General features: G+C 46.9%; 1 protein-coding gene across 1 annotated transcript in view; it reads left to right on the plus strand.

Annotated features, from left to right (window-relative positions):
• LOC139234721 (microsomal triglyceride transfer protein large subunit-like) overlaps window positions 1-20,570 on the plus strand; it is a 157,209-nt gene that overhangs the window by 127,911 nt on the left and 8,728 nt on the right. The window contains exons 12-17 of the mRNA XM_070865403.1: window positions 2,032-2,246; window positions 5,433-5,530; window positions 5,694-5,815; window positions 9,305-9,535; window positions 11,685-11,809; window positions 15,520-15,690. Of these exons, the coding sequence (XP_070721504.1) occupies window positions 2,032-2,246; window positions 5,433-5,530; window positions 5,694-5,815; window positions 9,305-9,535; window positions 11,685-11,809; window positions 15,520-15,690 (962 nt within the window). The remainder of the gene's footprint in view (window positions 1-2,031; window positions 2,247-5,432; window positions 5,531-5,693; window positions 5,816-9,304; window positions 9,536-11,684; window positions 11,810-15,519; window positions 15,691-20,570) is intronic.

Genomic DNA, 20,570 nt, shown 5'->3' on the forward strand with positions numbered 1-20,570 from the left:
GTTTTTCATTGTCTGAGGCTTTTTCACACTTTAACTCCTGCTCCCTATGCAATCCGTTGTTCGTTATTGGTGAGTTCCTCAACACTACAACCTTAATAGTATTTTTTAAATGTTTTCTGTTAACTCAAAGAATCTTGCAAAAGATGAATGATTTTCAGACTGTGAAAGACCAAATGCCATTTATGTTACAAGTTCCTGCCCCAGTCCCACAACCCATTGTGGTAAAGCTGTTATGTATAATATAACCCCATCTGCTTGAAAATAGAAGTTATAGCATTGTTATTCTAATGCTTTTCTGGCAGGCCTTTGAACTTCCACCCTACATAAACTTGAGCTTATCCAAAACTCTACTGCCCATATCCTAACTCGCACCAAGTCCCGTTCACCCATCACCCCTGGCTCCCGGTCTGGCAATTCGTATCCTTGTTTTCTAATCCCTCCATGTCCTCGCCCCTCCCTTTCTCTGTAACCTCCTCCAACCCCACAACCCTCTGAGATCTCTGCGCTCCTCCAATTCTGGCCCCTTGTGCATCCCCGATTTTCATTGCTCCACCATTGGTGGCCGTGCCTTCAGCTGCCTAGGCCCCAAGCTCTGGAATTCCTTCCCTAAACATCCTACCTTAAACCTACCTCTTTGACCAAGTTTTTTGTCACCTGCCCTCACATCTCTGTGGTTCAGTGAAAATTTGAATATTCCTGCGAAGTGGCTTGAGGTGATTTTACTACGCTGAAGGCGGTATATAAATGCAAGCTGTTGTTCTTGTTGTTGTATATGTGATTGCAGTCACCCCATAACCCCCACGTGGAGGGAAATGTGGGTCTATTGCTGCAAGCTTCCCGTATTGTGCAAGTTGCGCCATGATCAATTGATGTCCCTTCAGTCAAAGCTTTGAGGGACATCTATAAAAGATACCTTTCTGACAGCATTTCTGGCAGGGAGCCCGTCCCACAGGGAGCATCACCCACAGGGAGCATGTCCCACAGGGAGCATCACCCACAGGGAGCATGTCCCACAGGGAGCGTCACCCACAGGGAGCATCACCCACAGGGAGAATGTCCCACAGGGAGCATCACCCACAGGGAGCATGTCCCACAGGGAGCATCACCCACAGGGAGCATCACCCACAGGGAGCATGTCCCACAGGGAGCATCACCCACAGGGAGCATCACCCACAAGGAGTGTCACCCACAGGGCGTGTCACCCACAGGGAGCATCACCCACAGGGAGCATCACCCACAGAGACAGGGAGTGTCACCCACAGGGATCCTATACTGGAAATTCAGGCAGGTGTAGCGCACGATTTAAATCAACAGGCTGACCCACATGCCCCCCAATGTCCGACGTGCATCCCCTCAGGTGGTGCCCCCTGCTGGGTTTGTCGAGTCGCACACTTACACCTAGAATGTTTACATCCACGCTCCATTCATTTACATATCTCACGTTGATCATTTATGTTCTTATTTGGGATCTAACCACCAATGAGGAAAGAGCGCAAATACCAGCGCTTTCCAAACCTCACCGCCCTGAAACATCAAAAATATAATGAACCAGCAAATTAGAAATGTGAGTACAAATGGGACAATTGTACATCAACTCCATTTACCTGACTTTGCTCCAAATACCTTGATGCCCTCACCCAATTGATCTCAGTCTTGAAAATTTCAATTGACCCAGCATACATAGCCTTTTGGGGAAGCGAGTTCCAGATTTTCAGGGCGCTTTGTGTGAAGAAATGCTTTCTGATTTCAGTCCTAAGTGGCTTAGCTTTGATGTTAAGATTATGGCAGAGTGAGCGGAGATCCTGGATGTACTGCTATTTCTTCAGAGGTGGGCCTGGGCTTCGAGGGCCTGATTGCCTGTGTCGGAGGGAGGAAGGGGAGTCACATGTGATTCTAGAGCTGACAGCTAGACCCTTAGTACGAAACAACCTTAGTGACAACACTGGATAATGAACTATGTATGTTGGTGAAATAACATTGTGTTGCTGATGACCTGTTGCGTATGTAAAGCTTTTACTTATTCACAATTAGGTGAAGAAGCAGATGAACAGGATTTTCCACCAGAGCCGGAATCACTATGAGACAACTGTGCGAATGGCTGCACTCGATGTGATCCTCAATAACCACCCTTCAACCATGGAATTGAAAAATATCCTGCTGTCTGTTGGAGAAATGGAATCAGAAACGTCAAAGTATTTAGCATCGAAGCTGCAGAATATCCTGCACTCTGACCGTCATCCGGCAAGGTGAGCGCAGAGTTACAGTAGTTGGAAATTGTTGGTTCCTCCGACAATCGTGGGTTCGGAAGAGCTTTTGGGAAAGGGCTCCTGTGCTGGCTTCAGTCTGTGGGCTAAAATGTGGAAAGTCCCTCCCACACAGTGGGCCAATCAATGAGAAAGGGGCAGCACTAAATCCCCTAAATCAGCTGTGAGCTAAACTTAGGACCCAGTTAAGCATCGAAGATAAATAGATTTACATAGAATTTGACGACGCAAAAACAAGCCATTTGGCCCAACGGGTCTATGCCAATATTTATACTCCACATGCCTCCTCCCACCCCGCTTCATCTCACCCTATTTCATTCTCCCTCATGTACATATCTAGCTTCCTCATAAATGTATCTCTGCTATTCCCCTCAACCACTCCTTCTGGGAGTGAGTTCCACATTCTCACCACTTTCTGGGTGAAGACATTTCTCTTGAATTCAGTGGAATGTTCCACTCAAGCAGCGCCCTTACCCCTTCCCTTAGTGAGTCAGTAGGAAGGGCACATTTGAAGCAAAGCACCCAGGAGCCCCCACACCACAATAGAGGAATTAAATACCATTTACTTGATTTGAACATTAGGCTGAGTATTTATTTGTCATTGTTCACAAAATAACAGGAACCCAGTATAAGATAACAATAGATGGTACTTGAAGAAGTGAGTATGAAAAGGTTGGCACACACTGGTTTGGGCACCATTACTTGGTAGATGTCATTTGCCCCTTTAAGTAATAGTGCAACCTATAAAAGGCATCAGGAATTAGTTTACTTTATTGCATTGTGCTAATTTCTGATTGATATTTTCATGCCTTTAATTTCTCGTGGCTTTGCCATCTCGGTTATTGAGCTGCAGGCTGAGGCCTTTTTGAGTGGAGTTACGAAGAATGCAGCAGACAAAAGGTTGTACTGTAAGTCTGCCCAAATGGTCCCAACCAGGGTACAAATTGCCCCCCGCCTGAAACAGGGAACTCCCACCCTGTTTCGATGATTTTTATCGCAGCTGTGGTTCAGGTCAACTCTTGCGGGAAATTCCGCTCTTTGTTTCTCTTTGATTTCATTTGGAAGTCGGTCATAATGAGGGCAGTGACAACACCTGAGGGGCAAAGACGCGACGGTGACAGCGACTGAGGGGCGGAGGTTGGGGGCGGGAGCGGAGTCACCGCCGCGATGACATCACCACGGCCCTCCCCGTCACTAAAAGGGGAGAGCCTCCGCACTTTTCTAACTTCGGGCCACTGGGCCACCAGGGAGGGTTTCGGCCAGGCCAGCGGCCTGGCACCCAAGAGGGCCCGGCCAAATCCGGAGGCATAATTATCAGCCCGACCTGGCAGTTGGCCGACAACAAAAAACATGGCAGCAGCGGCAATGCGCCCACCCCTTGAAGGGAAGCACACCACCGGGTGAAAGCTTGTTTTGGCACCGCTGGGCCGGCCGAACATTTTCCGAGAGGAATGTCGCCATTGGGGGGGGGGTTAGATTAGCGGTGCGCACTGTGATGACACGCTTAACACCAATCAGCAGCAGAGGAGCGGTAAGGGGGTGAATGAGGCACCGACGGGAAAACTCTGGCGGGCAATTGGGCTACCAGCGGCCATTCCACCAAAAGTCGGCAGCCACTCCACTCCGCAGTGTGGCCGCCGATTGGCGGTGGTAACAGGCCTTAAGGAGAGGGGCATTTTCGGCCCCACGAAGTCTGTGCACAGCTGCCTCATGTTTACACCGTCCTGTATCAGCCAACTTGGAAAATGGAGGCGATGCAGAAGACCCGGGGCTGGATTTTTGGCTTTGATGATTCCAGGGCGGTAATGGCAGCAGGGCGGTAAAGTTAGCGCCCGGGAACAGTTTGCGCCTCAGTCAGCAAAATTGGGCAGCTGGACTCTGAGTCTGGGGCGGGGCGCGAAGGGAGGCATTACACACATCTCTGGGAGCGCTAGTTTGGGAAACCCCTGAGCTAAAGAGCCGAGCCGGGAGCGCTCCGAGAGACACCTGAGGAGAAAAGATAACCTGAAAAAAACCCACAAAAACATTCCCAAAACATTGCCCACGCCACCACAACATAAATCGCAAAACAAATTAAAAGAAAAAACAATCACACTTACCTCAGGAGTCCATTACTGACCTCTCTGCAGTCGGTATTGTTGCCCCGCCCGATTTCCGAGGCGGTCACTGCGGGGCGTGCTGCGGGGCGTACGGGTCGGGCGAGAGTCAGAAAGCGTGCCGGTGTCACAACCAGGGGCATTGCACACCGATGCAGCTCTTCCAGGCGATGCTGCTCCGCGCCGTCACAAAACCGGCCCCGAAACCCCCCCGCGGGGCGCTGGAGGCTGACCGCCTGCCCATAAGACCTCACCGCCACCATTGCCGCTGCTCCGGGGTGAAAAACGGAGTGCGAAAGACGGGAAAATCCGCCCCTCAGTCTGCGTTTTCCCAATCGGCGCTACAGGACGTAGAGGCACATCGCGGTATAAAATGTCTCACCTTCATCGAACTTCATCTTATTCCAACCACATGCAGTGAGCCTGGGAGGAAAACAGTGGTTTGTGCAGTCATGGTTCTGAGCCAATCCTGTGCCTCAGCAACTTTGCATCATGGTCCTAATTTACCTCATACCATAAAGCGCATTGATTTGCAGAGCTGCATTTAGATGGCCCCGGAGAGAGGTTGTCGAGCCAGCAGCAGATTTTGTAGCTGCTCGCGAATGGGTCTCTGCCGCTGGTGGTCGTGCCAATGGCACAAGGTTTTCTTTGCCGGTGCTGTTGATTGTGTGAGGAGGCCCATCCATCAGGATTTAAGGGTTAAAGTGCCTCCACTAATTTGCCCCAAAAGTGAGTCACAGTCTCAAACTTGGAAAAGACACTTTGAACAGTGTGAAGTATTGATTTCCCACTCTCATATCTCTATGTGTTACTGTAAAATATATATTTTATATCATTTTCACTCTTAGGAACTGTGCTTAGACCCCCAATTATACAGGACCCTTACAGTCATTGAGGAAGATAATTTCATGCCTTTCGTCTGATTTGAGAGATAAAGTAATAGGTTTTGTGCTGATGACTGAGTCACACCATCCTGTTTTACTTGCCTGAGTTTATGCCACTTGTACTTGCACTTTCAGTCATTACTGGGACTCAGCTCTTATATAAAGCCTCTCACTCCTGCTTTTTGTAGCAAAGTAATCCGTGAAGTCCTGAAAGACCCAATGATATACAATTACAATCGGCTGTCCAGAACTGGGAGTTCATCTTCGACCTCAGGATATTTGGCAGGTAAAAGGAGCTGAACATGCAAAGTAACATCTCGTTATCTTCAGTTAAAAATATTGCAACATTTAAATGGAGCAATTGTATTCCATTTATTTTCTGCATATATATAATTTCAATATTGCCTGATTAAAGAAATCCACTTCAATTTAACTTCTTTCTGTATAAGTTACCACAGATATGGTGTCCTCATACAACATGGATTTACTCTTTGGAGACTTCGGAATCTTACGCCAGAGTCAGTCTGATTTCTTCATATTTACCCGGGAAAGTCAGCTTCATGCAACTCAGGTTTGTTCGTTTGTTCTCAATCTGCTTGGTCTGACATCTAAGTTCGCGGCTGGCTATTGTTTAAAGGTACAATCTAATTGTGCTGATATTCAATTTATGAAAACCATAACCAAAATATTGACTTCACTAACAAGAAGGGAATTTATTGGGGGTTTTATTGGAGAACATGAGTGTTTAATATCATTTCAGGCACCAGCAAGTTAAGTGAGGGTAGACTCCAGATTCTGGATCAGCTTGTGCATATACAAGTGCATGTAACATCAGTTACATTGGTGCTAACAATGCCATCTCTTGTACCATGGGACAGGGAGCCTGCAGACAATGATACTGTTTATTGGCTTCAACTTTATTAATGGCACATCCGTTAGTTTGAAGTAAAGGGGGTTGAAATTTGAACCAATAAACAATGCCACTGTCCGTAAGTGTGGTAAGAGTTGCAATAGGAGGGAGGGTTGCTCACACTTTATTCTGCTAACTATCCTTGTTTTTGCACTGCCAGATTTGTAGCATAATTAATGCATAGATAAATAATGGCTCATCATCATAGGCGATCTCTCGAACAAGGATGACTTACTTTGACAAGAGTTCACAGATGTTTCAATGAAGGACCCGATGTTCCAGTCCTGAACTCCAGTTGAGGGGGTGGAAGATGCCTGTGCGTGGATTTTTTTAACGTGTGGTGGCCGTTGCACACCAGCCACCACATGGGCTTGCCAGAGCTCGGTCTTGGTCCAGTGGCAAGGATTGACCAAGACGACTGGAGACCAGCTCTGCTGCACGGACCTAGTGCGCACACATATCGCAGTGTGGGCTGGCCCGTGCTGCCCCTGGGCCCCTGGCCCCGAATTCACGCCTCCCCTGGGCCCCGATCACATCCCTCCACAGTCTCTCACCGTTCCTTCGCCCCGACCTCGCCGCTCCTGCGGTATCTGCCCATGCTCCAATCACCGACCTGGACCTTGCTGACATCACTCTTCTGCGCCAGCTCGCGCTGTAACTTGTAGTGGCCTGCCTCCACGCTGCTCCCGGGGCCACTCGCCGCTCCTGTGCAGAATCTATTCATCAGAAACTTATCCTGTCACCAGAACAACAAGCAGAGCGGTTGTGTCATGGACGTCAAACTCTTGTTTTAGGAAGGGTTTTTCTTGACTTGTTCTTAATGTGGGGGACACTGGAAAAGCCCTGAGAAGGTTGTGGAGCACCTGCTCTTTGAACAGGTTCATTATTATGTTAGGTAAAGGTGCGTCAATTTCCTTGGCTTTCTCCCAATCAGCTGCTGTAACTTCAGTGGAAGGTAAGGCTTTCTGCTGAAGTTATAGAGGAGAATCCCAAGGAAATTCCCGGTGAGAAATCCAAGATTTTGACCACGCAATTATGAAGGATACGTTCATAATTGGGCAGCCATGATGGTGACAGTAAACGATCTTTACTGAAGACACGGGGCTAGAAATTGGTTTGTTGAGCGCCACTCCGTAGCGACATGAAATGGCAATAAAATGGCGCCCGGTGTTCTTTCGCCTGATGGTGGCGGGTCTTGCGGCAGCCGCCATATTCGTGCCCCTCTTTGCGCTGCCGATAACTGGCAGAGCCATGAAAGAAAAAATGGTGGTGTGGTAACGTCAATCGGCGCACAACACCGACTGACCATCACCATGCCAAACTTTGACCCGAATGCAGAAGTCAGCGCTGTGTCCTCAGCACGCCAGGTTAACCTCCAGGGAGCAGCGCGAGTTGGTGCAGGAGGGCGACGGCAGCGAAGAATGACGTCATCCAGGTCCATGTCGGTGATTAGAGCATGGGCAGGTACAGCAGGAGCGGCGAGAGACTGTGGAGGGGCCCAAGAGAGGCGTGAGTTCGGGGCCCAGGGGCAGCACAGGCCAGCCCACACTGCGATATGTGTGCACACTAGATCCGTGCAGCAGAGCTGGTCTCCAGTCGTCCTGGGTAATCCTTGCCACTGGACCAAGACCTAGCTCTGTCAAGCCCGTGTGGTGGCTGATGTGCAACGGTCACCACACGTTAAAAAAATCCACGCACAGGCATCTTCCACCCCTTCAGGATGTAGTTCAGATCCTTCATCGAAACACCTGTGAACTCATCCCTTTTTGGCGTGGAAGCAAGTCATCCTCGTTTCGAGGGACCGCCTATGATGATGATGGATAGTGACAATTTCACATAGCACATGCAAAAATATTGAAGTATATTGGGTAGATCAAAATAACTTTGCTCTGTCTAATCATGGGCATCAGAAACTCTATGTTCTACCTGATACATACTTACATAAAACACAATTATTACCTCAAGAACCCTACGTTTGGATTCTTTCGATAGCAAGTCTAACCAATCAATACATAGGCCATAAAAAACGGGAATGTTCAAAATTTGAGTTGATCTCAGGCAGCAGATGAGGTGTTACAGTTGGTCTCATTGCCTCTGTGATGGGATAGAACAAATTCAGCCAGGGCACCCGCTCCTAATTCCTATCCAGTAATTCTGAAGAAAACTTTAGTGTGTGACCTCAGGTGGGGACATGATTGGGTCTGGCTATAATGCTCTCCCGTGGTTAAACGGCCTGCTGATGCTTGCTGAGAAGGTTCACACATGAATAATGGTCACGTGGGCACGGTACCAGAGAGTGACTTTAATGATTCCAATAGCTTCATATTAAGGGGCCGAAATTGCCACCGCTCGAAACGAGTCGCTCTTGAAGTGTTCCGGCCACCCCAATGCATGGGGCCTCATCATCGGGGCGGGGCGGAGTAGCCGTCACTGGTGGGGCGGAAGTGGGGGCGGGGTAGCATGACCAACGCTGCAAGGCATCAGCGCACGTACTGATGACATCATCTCGCTGGTGCCTCACAACGTCCGTCCCCTTCAGTTAAAGGGGAGGGCCGCTGCGAACTCTGCAGCCACTTTAGTGGCAAACACTGGGCCACCAGGGAGGACTTCAGCCGGGCCAGCGGCCTGGCACCCAAGAGGCATAATTGTCGGCCGACAAAAAAAAACACACAGAGTCACTGGTAGCGCCACCTCCCCTTTAAGGGCGGCCGTGCCACCAAGCCATGGAAAGGGCACCGACTGCAAAAGCTGTCAGTAGCACTGACCGGCAGCGGCACTGCTCTCACGAGGTAATTTCTCGAGGGGCAATTTTGCTAAGGGGACGGCACGTGCACGCCGGGGCGGGAAAACGGGTGGAGCGGTCCCAGACACTGCTCCAAAACTGAGGAGGGGCAATTTCTAAAATGGCGGCCCCTCCGCGGAGACTCGGAGTCCAGTCCACACCGACCCGTGCCCACCGCTTTCAGGCAGCCACGGGCCTTGTAGAAAGGGGCAATTTCGGCCCCTAACTGTTCAGCAAGTTTCCTTATGCTGTGGCTAGCTTTCATGGAACTTGATCTGGTTCCAGCTCTGATTTGACATGGTGCAGCCATTCCTGTTAATATATTGTCACTGTTATTTATTACAAACACTGCTTCACATCTGGAATAGGTAACAATTAAAGCCCGAGGTCTAGACACATTCTTCAAAGAAAGCTCTAAGGAAGTTCAGGATGATGATGATGAAGTCATGGCTGCTATGTCGGTGATTCTCTTTGATGTCCAGTTCCCTCCAGTTGTGTTTTTCCAAGGATACAGTGACCTCATGGAAAAGCTCTGGTCAGTCACTGAAGAGCCTAGAAGCATAATAAAAGGATCCTTTTTACTTATTGACCATCTACAGGTAATGAAGCCCAATGCAACTTCATTATTACAAAATAGATTATTGCAAACACATATAACAAACGTTTCCATTGGTCTGCAGTTGTCAATAGCAACAGTTAAATAAGACGATTGCAATCAAAATTACTACTTTTCCAGTGCCTACAAATTTGCATTGATAATGAATATCGAGCATAGCAACAGTATGTTATAAGCTCAATGAAGTCAAGATAATAGACAGTAAAAACACAGCAAAGAACAATTGCACTTAAGCACAGAAATGTAGGTTTTATATATGTTCTATAATATCTACAACATTCATGACATCCAATATGAGAATATTGTAATTTAATTTTTAATGTTTTGATGTACACTTTGGAAAACCCTTGCCCTGATTTTACTTGATCTCCCTGTAGATAATGAATACTTATTATGGGTGGAGCCAAAGCTTTCTCTACTGTACTGAAAGGAAGCATTTGTATTAATGAAGCACCTTGGCACATTCTCAGAATGTCCCAAATCTCTTTCCATCCAATTAATTACTTTGAAATCCAGTCAGTGTTATGTAGGCAAATATGGCAGCCAAGTTGTGCTCAGCAATGTCCCACCAACAGCAAATGAACGAGTGGTTGTGATGGCGTTGCTTGAGGGAGGAATGTTGTCCAGGATATTGGCAGAACTCCCTGCTCCTCTTACACAATCATTTGCATCCAGCTGAGGGAGCAGACGGGACCTCGGTTTAACGTCTCCTCTGAAAGGCGGCGCCTCTGACAATGCAGCACTCCCTCAGTACTGCAGTGGAGTGCCAGCATGGTTAGCATGCAGAAAGCCTGCAGTAGGGCTTGAATCCACTTGCAATCATATTCTAAAATGTGGAGTCTGTTATTATAGTGTGTCAGCTATGGGGAAAATCGTGAACATTTTCCACTTGTGTTGTAAATTTATGGAATTCGAGAGAATGGATTGAGAAGCAAATAGAGCACATGCTGGATGCTCTGTAGGTTAGTCAGGATGTATGGAAGGAACAGACCAGTTATTGTTTAGGGAGCGGAGCCATATTCAAAACAGAAAAATAACAGGTGAACTGGAATATTAATATAATCAGAATCGGGATGGGAGAATGTATATAAAATACAGAGAGAGGAATCGTGAGCAATCAACTAATGGACAGAAACATTAAGGGTGGTAATTCGCTTGTCTCGCGCCTCAGTTAGCGGCTGGAAGAGGCCTTAAAGTGTGTGTAATAGCTTAGCGACCGGGCGTGCAGCTTGTAGCGTCCCGCCGGAACATTCAGTTGAGAGCTAACTGCGGTGCGATACGCTAGCGTCTGGCTGCTGACGTCAGTTGGGTGCACCGCTCACTAAATTTGGCCCGACCGCCTCATTTAGCGCCCGCCACTAATCACGTCTGAAAAGACAGTTGGTACAGCCTTCCACAGTCGTTAACTGGTGGCTACGTAAAGGGATGAGGAAGTGCGCTTCCCTCAGAGGTCCCAGTCAGTGCAACGTTTACACACAGCACGGTGCGTGAGCCTCCGAGCTTGCAGCAGCACACAGACCTACCACTACAGCTTGCTAATAACTGAATTAAAAAACTTTAATGGGTGCATTACCAGTGTGACAGCGAGATTTCAAATCGGACGTTGGAGCATGCGCAATGGATTCCAGAATTTAAGGCGAGGATTTTTGTTAGCACCCCCACCTCCCCCCGGCCAGGACAGCTGATTTCGTGCCCCTGTCAGCTCTTGGCCCAATTCAACCAAATGTATCAGCGGGAGGCACAAGCGATTTCAAGGCACTACACTTACCGCTCTGCCTGGATTGTCGCCTCAAAATAGGCAGTAGTGAATTTCCACCCTAAAAGTTTGAAGAGGCAAAGGCTGCACCTGAGGGAGTGTGAGGCCTGAGGAAATGCAAGGAAATCGGAGAGCGATGGGAAAGGTGGGGGCGAGGTGCGAAATTAAAACAGGTTTGAAAATAAATGTATCGCTGAGTTCAGTTGTCACCTTGTGCCATTTCAGATCAGTCTGTTTCAATTCAGGAAGCTTGGGGGTTGTTAAAACTGCATGTAACTAATAGGGGTAACACATTTTGCCAACACACTCAGCATAGGTTGAAAACACTTGCTATTGCTGCACAGATCGTGCGTGTTCAATTTCCTCTCTCCTGCAGGCAATCCTGTTGCAGTCTGGGCTTCAAGCAAGTGCTGAATTCCATGGGGGGCTTGGGATTGACATTTCCGGCAACATTGAGCTCAGGTTGTGGAGTCAAAAATCTAAAACTAACATCAGAAATAGGTATGTGTTTTTTTTTATTAATGTAGCATCGATATCACTCACTAAATAACTATTAAGCTATACAGAATAATCTAGTCTTATCTAACTTCCCCTATTCCATCAGTTTAGTCTGTCTTTGACTACTTTTGATGCTCCCGATCCGCAGTGTTGGACAATCAGCACTATCACAGCCAATGGTTCAACTCCAACAGGTTACAAGTGAGTGCGCAGTGCTTTCATCAGGCTGTGAATAAAGGTACAATCAGGTAAGAGTGCCTCTGATTTAATAGCTCACTCAGGAGCTGCAAATAAAGGACTACAGCTCTACACAGTTTAAGTATCATATCCTGCCTCATGGAGTCATTACTAAAGGTGCCTACATATACTACAACTGGTGACGGGAATACGAGGTCACGAACGACACGCTCAACATGTCTAACCTCAGCAACTTCCAGCAAAATACAGATGGGGAAGATTGGGATGCTTTTGTGGAAAGATTGGAACATTTTTTTATAGCCAACCACCTGGATGGGGACACACTGGCTACACTACCAAACAAACGCAGGGCCATCCTGCTTAGCAGTTGTGGGCCCACCATCCATTGTCTCGTCAGGGACTTACTAGCCCCGGAAAAGACAACCACCAAGAGCTATCTATGAGCAACTTGTAACAATCATACAGGAACAACTAAAACCGAAAGAAAGCATCCTCACAGCCAGGCACCAGTTCTACACTTACCGGCGACCTGAGGGCCAAGAAATTGCTAAGTATGCTGCACACTTAAGAAGACTAGCTGCTCTGTGTGATTTTTTGCGACCACCTTAATGAAGCACTAAGGGACGTATTTGTCATCGGAATCGGCCACAGAGGCCTCCTACACAAATTGCTCTCGGCTGACATCACGGTCACCCTGCAGAAAGCAATCCAAGTGAGCCAGGCCTAAATGGTTTCGGCCGGCGACTCCAGGCGAAAACTGACCCAGGACTCTAAACCGGCGAGCGCAGTGCACCGCATGGATACGTCTAAAGGCAGAAATGCTGCCCCGAGTCCCGCAACCCTGAATCCGTCACATGGGGCAAACCGGATGGCCCCGTGCTGGCGCTGTGGAAACCACAGGGCCCACCAGTGCCGCCACAAAGATTATACATGCAAAGGCTACAAAGAGAAAGGGCACCTTCAGAGAATGTGCTGAAAACGCTTTACTCACCGCGTCTCTGATGAGCTGGCGGCTGAACCGGTCTCCGACACAGATGAAGAGGAAGTTGCTCAAACCCTGGAAGAAGAGTATGGAATCTTTACCTGCTCCACCGAAAGTTCTCCATGGACGATGAAAGTGGACATCGACGGGATCCCAGTCTCCATGGAAATCGACACAGGGGCGAGCCAGTCTGTGATGAGCCAAATGATCTTTGAAAAAATTTGGATAAATCCTACCAATCGACCAAAACTGTCTCCTGTCCAAGCGAAGTTGCTCACTTATACCAAAGATAAAATCCAAATCGTTGGCAGCGTAGACGTCCAGGTCTCCCAGGGCAGTGTGCTGAATAAACTCCCCCTGTGGATTATAGCCGGCAACGGTCCCACGCTGCTGGGCAGGAATTGGATGAACCCAGTCCACATCAGGCGAAGTGGCCCTGTGGAAGAAAAGACCACCTCAGCCCACCTGCAGGAAAGCCAGGAAATGGCTGCAAAACCAGCACCACGAGGAGAAAAACTAGTAATCAAAATGGCCACGGCCATGCCACGAGGAGCATTGGAGGAGCATCACGTGCCACTGAGCGGCCAATCGGATTTAAAGGCTTCCTTAAAGGAGACCGGAAACCAAAGAAATTTAAAGGGGAAGTTTCAACTATTTGAGTACATGGACTTTAAAGCTAAAGATGTGATTAAAGGGTGCAAGTATGAAAATGTATACAATGTAACAATGAATTGTGATACAGGTTTAACTAATGTGACTAATGAGATGAATGCAGGTGTCAGTAAGGTTAAGAACAAGTTTATTATGCTTAACAATAATGATAGAGAATGTGAAATGCCTAATGTAACCATGTCTGTTGAAACCAGGACACCCAAAAGTGATGCAAATGCTAGAATGTATAATACAGGCTCGACTATGTGTGATCAGAGCCAAGGTGTCATGTATATCGGTAGGACACTGCCAAAGGACATTGGGTCCTACAGAGACCATGCAGATGCCAATGGAATCCTCCTGTGGGAGACCCCCAGGTCCAGCAGGCTACCTGACCATGTAGCCTGGACCTTTGGAACAAATGTGATGCCCCTTGCAGGACACACATACAGCCAGTGGGAGCACACCCACCAAAGAGATAGTGGTCAATGGGCAGCCCAGCCACCACCAATGACAACCTGCACCAGACCAGCCCTACAACCCATGGCCACCAGGGCCAACACCAGGAGCATGAGGCCAATACCCTCCAGCTTCCCTGGCAAACCCTGGGATGACATGACCCTCATCCCAATTGGTGGACAAGGAGCACACCCAGTCTTGTGGCCCTGCCCAACACCCCACAACTACCATGCATACACAACAATAACAAATGAAAGGCTTTTTATTTACAATGAGAACAATCCGTATAGATAACATCTATATATTTTGCATAGAGCATGCACTTCCTGTCTACAGACCTTACTTCCTGTTGCACTATTTCTGGTCATGCTTTTTTGTAAACCTTTACCGTTGTAAATTCGTATGTCAACATTTCCCATTCAATTTTTCATTGTCAACTGTCACAATGGGGTTGCAGACTCTGGCCACTAGGTGCCTCTGTGGAGCAGGATTCTGAAGTCTCCCAACTCCATTGCCATTTTGTAAATAAAAAATGTATATTCAGTAACTGACCATCGACAAGAAAGAAAGACTTGCATTTGTATGGCGCCTTTCACGACCTCAGAGTGTCACAAAGCCCAAAGTGTCACAAAGTCACGACCAATGAAATACTTTAGAAGTTTAGTCACTGTTGTAATGTAGGAAACTTGGCAGTCAATATACATACAGCAAGATCCCAGAAATAACAATGTGATAATGACCAGATAATCTGTTTTAGTGATGTTGGTTGAGAGATAAATATTTTTATATACTTTTGAGCTGAAGGGTGCGGGGCAAGTCTTAACTAATGGCCAACGCCGTTAGCTGCCCTGCTGCACAAAATCTGGCCCAATATCCCTCCTATGATCAGATGAAAGGTCTACAATAACAACTATAACTTGCATTTATATAGCACCTTTCACCTAGTAAAACTTCCCAAGGCGCTTCACCGGAGCGTTATCAGATAAAATTTGACACTGAGCCACATAAAGAGATATTTAGAAGGGGTGGCCAGAAGCTTGGTTTTAAGGAGCTTTTTAAAGGAGAAGAGAGAGGTAGAGTGGCAGACGGGACTGGGTGTGGGAATTCCAGAGCTTTGGACCGAGGCAGCTGAAGGCACGGCTGCCAATAATGGAGCGAATTGGACCTTTACATGGAGTTTGTCTCGGCTACCCACTGTCTTATTGATCTTTTTTTTAAAACCACAGTCAAGCAATATATATATAGGTCTCCACAGTGCTGACCAAATCTGTGAAGCAGTCACCAGCAATTTAATCGAGTTTGTAGGGTTTGCAAAACTTGGAAGGGTGAGGATTGATTTGGGATCACTGGTAAATGGAGATCTGTTGCCTATTTGCCTGATTACATGCTTGTTAATTGTACTACTTTAACCACTGATCTGCAGAGGGGCACTGGTGATTAATTCTGCAATCCAAGTGGACACCACCTTTGTTCAAGCGGGAGTGAACAGTAATTCCGAGGCTGCAGCTTCTTTGGATTTTGTCAGCACCGTTAACTTTGTGGATTTCCCAATTCTGATCTGTCTGCAGCTGCTGAAAGAGCCATTCCCGTACAGGTAACACATTAAATGTCAATCTTCTATCTGTGCTGCACGCTCAGTAATAATACAAGGCTTCATCTTGCATTCATTTTTTTAAGCTGTTACTTTTTGCTGCAAAGCGCATCCTGTTACCTTTCCTCAGGTACAACCAGGGCTCCCAATGCTCCACAGACAAAGCATTTCCCTTCTGTTAAACCGAGTCTGCCCTCTCAGGTGGATGTAAAAGATCCCACTGCACTATTTTGAAGAATCATAGAATCATAGAAGTTTACAGCACAGAAGAAGGCCATTTCAGCCCATTGTGTCCGTGCCGGCCAACAAGAGGCTATCCAGCCTAATCCCATTTTCCAGCTCTCTGTCCGGAACCCTGCAGATTACGGCACTTCAAGTGCACATCCAAGTACTTTTTAAATGTGGTGAGGGTTTCTGCCTCTACCACCCTTTCAGGCAGTGAGTTCCAGACCTCCACAGCACTCTGCATGAAAAAATTACCCCTCAAATCCCCTCTAAACTGTCCAACAATTACTTTAAATTTATGCCCCCGGGTTGTTGACCTCGCTGCTAAGGGAAATAGGCCCTTTCTATCCACTACATCTAGGCCCCTAATAATTTTATACACCTCAATGAGGTCTCCCCTCAGCCTCCTCTGTTCCAAGGAAAACAAATCCAACCTATCCAATCTGTCCTCATAGCTAAGATTCGCCACTCCCGGCAACGTCTAAGTCAATCTCCTCTGTACCCTCTCCAGTGCAATCACGTCCTTCCTGTAATGCAGTGACCAGAACAGCACGTAGTACTCCAGCTGTGGCCCAACCAGTGTTTTATACAGTTCAAGCATAACCCCGCTGCTCTTATATTCTATGCCTCGGCTAATAAAGGCAAGCATTCCGTATGCCTTCTTAACCACCTTATCTACCTGGCCTGCTACTTTCAGGGATCTGTGGACATGTGGTCTCTAAGGTCCCTTTGTTCCTCTACACTTCTCAGTGTCCTACCATTTAATGTGTATTCCCTTTCATTGTTAGCCCTCCCCAACTGCATTACCTCACACTTCTCTGGATTAAATTCCATTTGCCACTGTTCTGCCCACCTGACCAGTTGATAGATATCTTCCTGCAGTCCACAGCTTTCTTCTTCATTATCAACCCCATAGTCAATTTTAGTATCACCTGCAAACTTCTTAAACATACATCCCATATTCAATTCTGGATCATTGATGTATATCACAAAAAGCAAGGGCCCTAGTACTGAACCCTGCGGAACCCCACTGGAAACATCCTTCCAGTCATAAAAGTACCCATCAAACATTACCCTTTGCTCACTGCCTCTGAGCCAATTTTGGATCCAACTTGCCACTTTGCCCTGGATTCCATGGACTTTTACTTTCATGACCATTGTTCAGCCATGAACTCATTGAATGGCGGTGCAGGCTCGAAGAGCCGAATGGCCTACTCCTGCACCTATTTTCTATGTTTCCATGACCAGCCTGCTAATGTGGGACCTTATCAAAAGCTTTGCTAAAATCCATATACACTACATCATATGCTTTTCCCTCATCGACCCTCCTGGTTACCTCCACTAAAAATTTAATCAAGTTAGTCAAACACGACCTTCCCTTAACAAATCCGTCCTGACTGTCCTTGATTAGTCTGTGTCTTTCTAAATGAAGATTTATACTGTCCTTCAGGAATTTTTCCAATAATTTTCCCACCATTGAGGTTAGGCTGGCTAGCCTGTAATTACTCGGTCTATCCCTTTCTCCCTTCTTAAAGAAAGGTACTACATTAGCAGTCCTCCAATCCTCTGGCACCACACCTGAAGCCAGAATGGATTGGAAAATGATGGTCAAAGCCTCTGCTATTTCCTCTTTTGCATCGCTGAACGGCCTGGGATACATTTCATCTGGGCCTGGGGACTTATCCACTTTCAAAGCTGCTAAACCCCTCAATACCTCCTCTCTCACTATGTTTATTTCATCTAATATTTCACACTCCTCCTCCTCGATAGCAGTGTCTGCATTGCCCCTTTCTTTTGACGAAACAGATGCAAAGTATTCATTAAGAACCATACCCTCATCTTCTGCCTCTACGCACAGATTACCCTCATGGTCTCTAATAGGCTCTACCCTTTCTTTAGTTATCCTCTTGCTCTTAATATATTTATAAAACATCTTTGGGTTTTCCTTGATTTTACTTGGCAAGAATTTTTCATGCTCTCTCTTCGCTTTCCTAATAGCCTTTTTAATTTGACCCCTGCACTTTCTATATTCCTCCAGAGATTCTGCAGTATTGAGCCCTCGGTATCTCTCATAGCCTCCCTTTTTTTCTTACCCTGTATATCCCGAGACATCCAGGGGGCTCCAGATTTGTTAGTCCCACCCTTTTTCTTTAAGAGCATATATTTGGCCTGAACCCTTCAGATCTCTTCCTTGAATGCCTCCTACTGCTCTGACACTGATTTACAAGAAGAGCAAGATGAGTTTTTCCTCGTGTACTGGCCAATATTTATCTTAACCGAGGTCATTAATAAAACAGACGATCCGCTCGTGTGGAGCATGGACCTGGGCTGAACCTGTTTATTTGCTGTAAATACTATGTATTATCACATTGCTGTTTCTGGGAGCTTGCTGTATGCAAATTGGCTGCCATGTTTCCTACATTACAACAGTAACTAAACTTCAAAAAGTACTTCATTGGCTGTAAAGCGTTTTGGGACATCCTCAGGTTGTGAAAGGCGCTATATAAATGCAAGTTCCTTCCTTTCCTTTTCTTTCCTTCTTTCCTTTCCCTTTTAAAAAGAAAGACTTGCATTTATATAGTGTCACAACCACCGGCTGTCTCAAAGTGCTTTACAGTCAATGAAGTACTTTTGGAGTATAGTCACTGTTGTAATGTAGGAAATGAGGCAGCCAATTTGCGCACAGCAAGCTCCCACAAACTGCAGTGTGATAATGACCAGATAATCTGTTTCTGTTATGTTGATTGAGGGATAAATATTGGCCAGAACACCGAGGATAATTCCCCTGCTCTTCTGCGAAATAGTGCCCTGGGATCTTTTACATCCACTGAGAGAGCAGATGGGGCCTCGGTTTAACGTCTCATCCGAAAGACGGCACCTCCGACATTGCAGCACTCCCTCAGCACTGCACTGGAGTGTCAGCCTAGATTTTTGTGCTCAAGGCCCTGGACTGGGATTTGAACCCACAACCTTCCGACTCAGAGACGAGAGTGCTGCCCACTGAGTCACGGCTGACACACTTTCTTTTCTTCCTTTTCCTTTCTTTTCCAACTGTAACTGTATGGGGGCCAGTGCCTGGTGTCACAATAGCTGGTGTCTTGATTCCGAATAGTTTCTAGTGTCACCAATCTTCCAATATGCATTGATACACAACACTTTAATCCCTGTGTATTTCACACCTTGCACAAGCGCGCAAGGTGTGAAATGACGAGCAAGTAGTATTACCGCATTGATTGCAACTCCTTCATCACATCCACAGATCTTTAAAAGTGGGAGTTCAATATTGTAAGTAAAACACATCAAATGCTAGGTTTTGTAAACGGGCATGGAGTATAAAAGCAAAGAGGTAATGGTCAGGCCATACCATTAGAATATTGCGTCCAGTTTTAAAGGGGTACATGCACTCACTCAATTAACAGCCTGCACGATTTTCCACTGCTTAAACAGTCAGGAGGTACAAACCTCTGTAAAGTCCTGTCCCCTCAGTACAGATTCACACGAGGCATGTAGTGAAGTCAAGGTCACTCTGGACCTGCACCTTTATTTCACAGCTCTGGAATGCTGCACTTGCCTGAGACCTGTCCTTATATACCTGTCTCTTGCAAGTGCACTCCTGGTGGTAAGGTATGCTGGTGGTTACAGGTCATATCTTATTACAGTCATGTATAGCATGTTAAGATACAGTTATATATAATAATGTAAGATACATGACATCACCCTCCCCCAAGGTCTTATTGTCTTTATAGGTTCAGTCTCTCAGGTGGTCTACGCTCTCGCGTGGAACGTCTGAGTTGTGGTTCAGTTGTTTGCCTTGGTGTCTGTTTTTCTTTGGGTGTGGTTGCTGGTATCTCGCCTGGGCTGTCTGTTTCGATTGGTGTGATTGTTGTTGACTCGCCTGGGCTGTCTGTTGGGATTGCCCTTTCCTTAGGTTGTTCCCTCTGTCTGTCCACCAGGTGTGGTACGAGTTCCACATTGTAGTCTGCCTCTGGTTCCGCAGTGTTGTTGGTAAATCTGCTTTTGACTTGGTCTTCATGCCTCCGGCAGGTTTTGCCATTGTCCATTTGTACTACCAGTAGCCTGTTTCCTTCCTTGCCAGTTACTGTCCCTGCAAGCCATTTGGGACCCCTGCTATAGTTTAGTACAAACACTTTGTCCCCTATCTCATTCCATCTCCCCCTCAAATTTCTGTCATGGTATTCAGTCAGCTTACGACGCTTTGCCTCAACGATTTCGTGCATGTCTAGGAGGATTAATGAGAGCCTTGTTTTTAAAGTCCTTTTCATCAACAGTTGCGCGGGGGGATCCCAGTCAATGAGTGCGGACGAGATCTGTAATCCAGCAGCTGTCGCGACATGCGACCCTGCAGCGTGGGACCTTGGATTTTAAGCATGCCTTGTTTAATGATTTGCACTGCTCTCTCCACCTGGCTGTTGGAGGCCGGCTTGAACAGTGCCGTCTTGACATGATTTATGCCGTGGTCAATTATAAAGTCTTGGAATTCTGCGCTGGTGAAGCACGGACCATTGTCATTGACCAAAATGTCAGGGATTCCGTGCGTTGCAAACATGGTTGCGAGGTTCTCCACAGTGGTGGAGGATGTGCTCGAGTTTAAAATGGTGCATTCGATCCACTTTGAAATGCATCTACAACTACGAAGA

The sequence above is a fragment of the Pristiophorus japonicus genome, chromosome 22 (assembly GCF_044704955.1).
Source record: "Pristiophorus japonicus isolate sPriJap1 chromosome 22, sPriJap1.hap1, whole genome shotgun sequence".
NCBI lineage: Eukaryota > Metazoa > Chordata > Chondrichthyes > Pristiophoridae > Pristiophorus > Pristiophorus japonicus.